At 35.7% G+C, this 4,145-nt stretch overlaps 1 protein-coding gene across 1 annotated transcript; it reads right to left on the bottom strand.

Annotated features, from left to right (window-relative positions):
* Positions 1-1,271: 1,271 nt before the first annotated feature.
* LOC134236101 (uncharacterized) lies at positions 1,272-3,768 on the bottom strand. The gene is made up of 2 exons (XM_062718283.1): positions 3,433-3,768; positions 1,272-2,863 (listed from the first exon to the last, which is right to left on the bottom strand). Exons 1-2 carry the CDS (start codon positions 3,632-3,634, stop codon positions 1,656-1,658), a joined length of 1,410 nt encoding a protein of 469 aa, XP_062574267.1. The 5' UTR covers positions 3,635-3,768; the 3' UTR covers positions 1,272-1,655.
* Positions 3,769-4,145: the final 377 nt, after the last annotated feature.

Genomic DNA, 4,145 nt, shown 5'->3' with positions numbered 1-4,145 from the left:
CTAACATCGATCTCATATTGCTTGGTGCTTGCAGTAAAATAAGAATACTTCTCTACATTTTTATTATGAAGCAGTATTATTATTTCCTGATTGTTGCAGCTATGTTTCACTCAAAATATACATGAAAAAGAATTAAATATGCTTATTTTATTGCAGACTTGAAGCCTACAGAAGAAATGCACATTGTGCTAAGACCGATGTTTATGGACCTGAATTTATGATGATGACGCCAGATCCACAACTCTACAAGGACCTTCATGGTGACAAGACCTTTCCAGGTTGCACAGAGGCAGAAATTTCCACTTTCTTGTCGAAGTTTAATAAGACAACTGATAAGAAAGGAAGGGATATGTACAACGATGGGTTTATCCAGTATGTGAGGGTGACATTTCATGATTCAAATTGGTTCGTTAGAAGTAGTGTAAAAGCTTCAATGATGAAGTCTGTGAAATATGTTGTTGACATTATGATAGGAAAAGACAGAAGTGTTATAGAGTCTCAATGTGAATGTGCGGCAGGCATGGGACCCGATGCACATTGCAAGCATGTCTGTGCTGTACTTTTTTCATGTGCAGATTTTGTTAAGCATGGGACATACAAAACAGAACTCACCTGCACACAGAGGTTACAAACTTTTCATCGTGCTAAGCCCCATAAAGGAAGCCCTATGAAAGCAAGACAGTTGGACATGCCAGGCTGTGACGAAGTATGCAATAATGACTATGACCCTCGTCCAGTTGAATTTAGAGGCAATCCGGGATACCAGTCTTACTTTAGAAATGTGTGCTTGAATTACCCAGGTATTAGTAAGACTCCAATTTTTCAGCTGTATGAGCCTGTAAACATGAAAGCTTACAACCTGGACCATGACTATCTAAAAGACACGTTTAGTGAAAATCATTTGAAACTTTTAAATGTATCAGAAATTTCAGAGGAGAATGCACGTCAAGTTATGATAAAAACAGCTACACAAGCGGCCAACGACCTTTGGTTTGAGGAACGTTGCAAACGTCTTCATTCTTCGGTATTCGGGAGAATATGTAAAGCAACTGATCGAACTGATAAGGTGAAACTTGCTGACTTTTTAACAACAAAGGCACAAAAAATTAATGCTAAACCTATTCTTCATGGAAGAAAATACGAAAAAGAAGCTGTGAAGAAGTACCAGGAAATTTCGGGACGCACAGTTTACAATAGTGGAATTTGTGTCAGTCTGGACTCCCCTCATTTAGCAGCAACCCCAGATGGTATTATTGACAATGACACCTTGATTGAAGTTAAGTGTCCATATGTGGCAAGAAACAGTTTTATTTCCTCAAAAACAGTTCCTTATATCAAGCAGTCTGGAAGTAAATTTTATTTGAATAAAACCCATGACTATTACTATCAGGTCCAAGGACAACTTTACTGTGCAGAGAAAAATGAGTGTATATTTGTTGTGTATACTTTCAATGACTTTTTGTTCTTTGCAATAGAAAGGGATGATAAATTTATTGATGAGATGAAGAAAAAATTGAATGAATTCTATGAAGATTTTTTTAAGTCTGCTCTATTGGAAAAAACTTTTTTCAAGACATATGATGGAAAATGTAGTTGCAATAAAGAAAAATGAAATAAAGACTTTTTTCTCTTATTATGTCATTTTTAATACCAAGTTATGCATAAGATGGCACTATGCAATTCTTAAAATTACACAACATGAAACAAACATAGATTATTTCTGAAGAAAGTTTTGTTTCAGAACTATTCATAGGCTCAGTCAGAATTTTGAATGTTTTTGCAAGTCCAATGATCCTCTCAATGTGCACACGTTTGCTGGATATTTTTCGGTCCTCAATCACAGTAGCACATGACATTCTGTTTTTCTTTTTGAAAAATGTTGGTGTATTTATTTGAATGTTCCTGTGTACAAACATATCCTGCACATTGAAACCTTTGTCTGCCATTATTGAATCTCCAGAATTGCACATTTCTAACAGCCTACTTCTTTCAACTATTTGACGGTCACTTGTGGATCCCCCATAAGCTGTAGAAATATAAGATGTTAATCCACCTGGTGTCGCTCCTACAAGAACTTTTACCGTGTTACGGTTTTTATAGGTAGAATACGTTGCTTGCTGTGGCTTTGGTAACTTTGGTCTTTTAATTGGACACTCTGTGCCATCTATTATCACTCTAGTATTTGGAAATTTTGTTTTAAAATCTGATGGACAGTAATATTTTACAAGATACTTTGTAGGCCAAATGTCGATTTCCTGCCATTGCTTACTCATGAATAAAATCCATGTAAAAAATATATTTGATACAGTCTTTTCGGAAACTCCAAATAATCTTGAAAGTTCAAAATTGGTCGTATGGCGCCGTAACTTGCAGAGGACTAAGAAAAATTGGTCAGGAACACTTATGTTTGAAACCTTATGATAAATATAATTCAAACAGTGAGCTGCGGGTCCTAAGGTTCTTAAAACAAAATAAAATTTAGTTAGAGTTTCCAATCCAGTATAGAAATTTACTCCGGCATCATCATTTGTAAAGTTTTCAATACTCATTGGGGGATACCGAGGAGTTTGTGTCTGTACATCAAAAAATTTAACGTCAGATTTCTGAACAGTGACTTGAATTTCTTCAGCCAAAATTTGGGTAGAGTTAGATACAATTTCCTCGGATACTTGCAGATCATCAGCTGATGTATAGATGAATTCATCTATGGAAGACGAAGCAGAAAATTCTTCTGCTAGTTTTCGTTTGATGCCTCTGGACTTGGCTCTGTCGGCTCGTTCATGTGAATGTGGACTTGGCTCTACCCAGGGAAAAATGCTTGGCACTGCAGTTTTCTTCAATCTTTTACTTAAAGGAGTAGTTCCTAAGAATTAAATTATTTAATATATCAATACTTGTTCATAGTACTAGATTATTTATTAAATAATTAATTTATAATTTGAACTAACTTTTTAAAGCAAATAAAACAAATATAAATTTACTAAAATATTTTTATTATTACAAGTATTATTGTTATAAAATTGATGTTACAAAACATGCCCATGTGTTTATTAATTCAACTAAACAGGTCAAATTTGTTTTTAAGCAGGGTGCTAATTAGACATCAATGTCAAAACACAGTATCTTGTACTGGTAGATATGCATAAATTATCAGGCAACAGCATGTGTTCTTTTAGACATGCCTTGTGTTTATATTGTTAAAAGATAATGCGTTTGTAATAAATGACCAGTAATTGAAGTTGTCAGTGGGGAGTCTGCATGTGGCAGTGTCTGTAACGTTATCAGATTACTTCGTATGAGAGGTAAACAAGGGATTCGATATTTTAGTGCATTTCATCTAAGCAAATAAGGCATAAACATTGCTCAGAATAAAATCTATTAACATTACTTTGCACATGCTTATCAAAGATTTCAATAAATAAATATTGTTACCATGCTGGGTTTCAGTCAAATAGTCGTCTGATTTAAAATGTGCTCTGCAAACAACAGCATGAGTTGACGGAGTCCAGCTTTGAAAACGAGTTTCACCACGTTTTATTGCGTGTATCCATGCTTTTCTTCTTAACGGATCTGTTGGAAATATATGGCCACCCCGATTACTACAATTCGGCACACAACAACAAGTTTCAGGCATGTTTTACGAGCATGTGTTTGACAGCAGATTGTTTACGTTTTTCTTCGATCGGTAACTACTGATAAGGCGCGAGGGTGTTCCGATACAGGACCGTGTTTGCCTGTGGCGCCCTCTAAAGAAAAGATAATCGGAGCAGGTTCCTAATTAACTTAGCAGTTGCTTAGCTTGGTTACTGAATACCCATATGCAGGGTAGGGGAACAAAAATGCACTCCAACTACTAATCAGTAATATCCATCAATAATCAGTAGTGCCCCTAACACTCTAACATAAACCCCTGACCCTACGTTGCACAAATTTTTAAAAGGCACCCTTAAAATTGCCTGTCAAAAAAGTAAATAAATGGTTTATATATACAAAGGACCAGATTTCAAACAATTAATTCATTTGCAGTATATAAGTAGAGCCCCCCCCCGACCCTGGGGCCTTGAAATTCACAATTCTGAAAGATTAGGGCCCTTGCTCATCATAACTACATAGGTAGTTCATCTGCTTCATACCCAGAGACAGAG

This window comes from Saccostrea cucullata, unplaced genomic scaffold (genome assembly GCF_032062105.1).
Source record: "Saccostrea cucullata isolate Sc308-1 unplaced genomic scaffold, CSIRO_AGI_Scuc_v1 ctg3561, whole genome shotgun sequence".
In the NCBI taxonomy this organism is placed as follows: Eukaryota; Metazoa; Mollusca; class Bivalvia; order Ostreida; family Ostreidae; genus Saccostrea; species Saccostrea cuccullata.
This window is presented reverse-complemented; position numbering and strand designations above follow the sequence as displayed.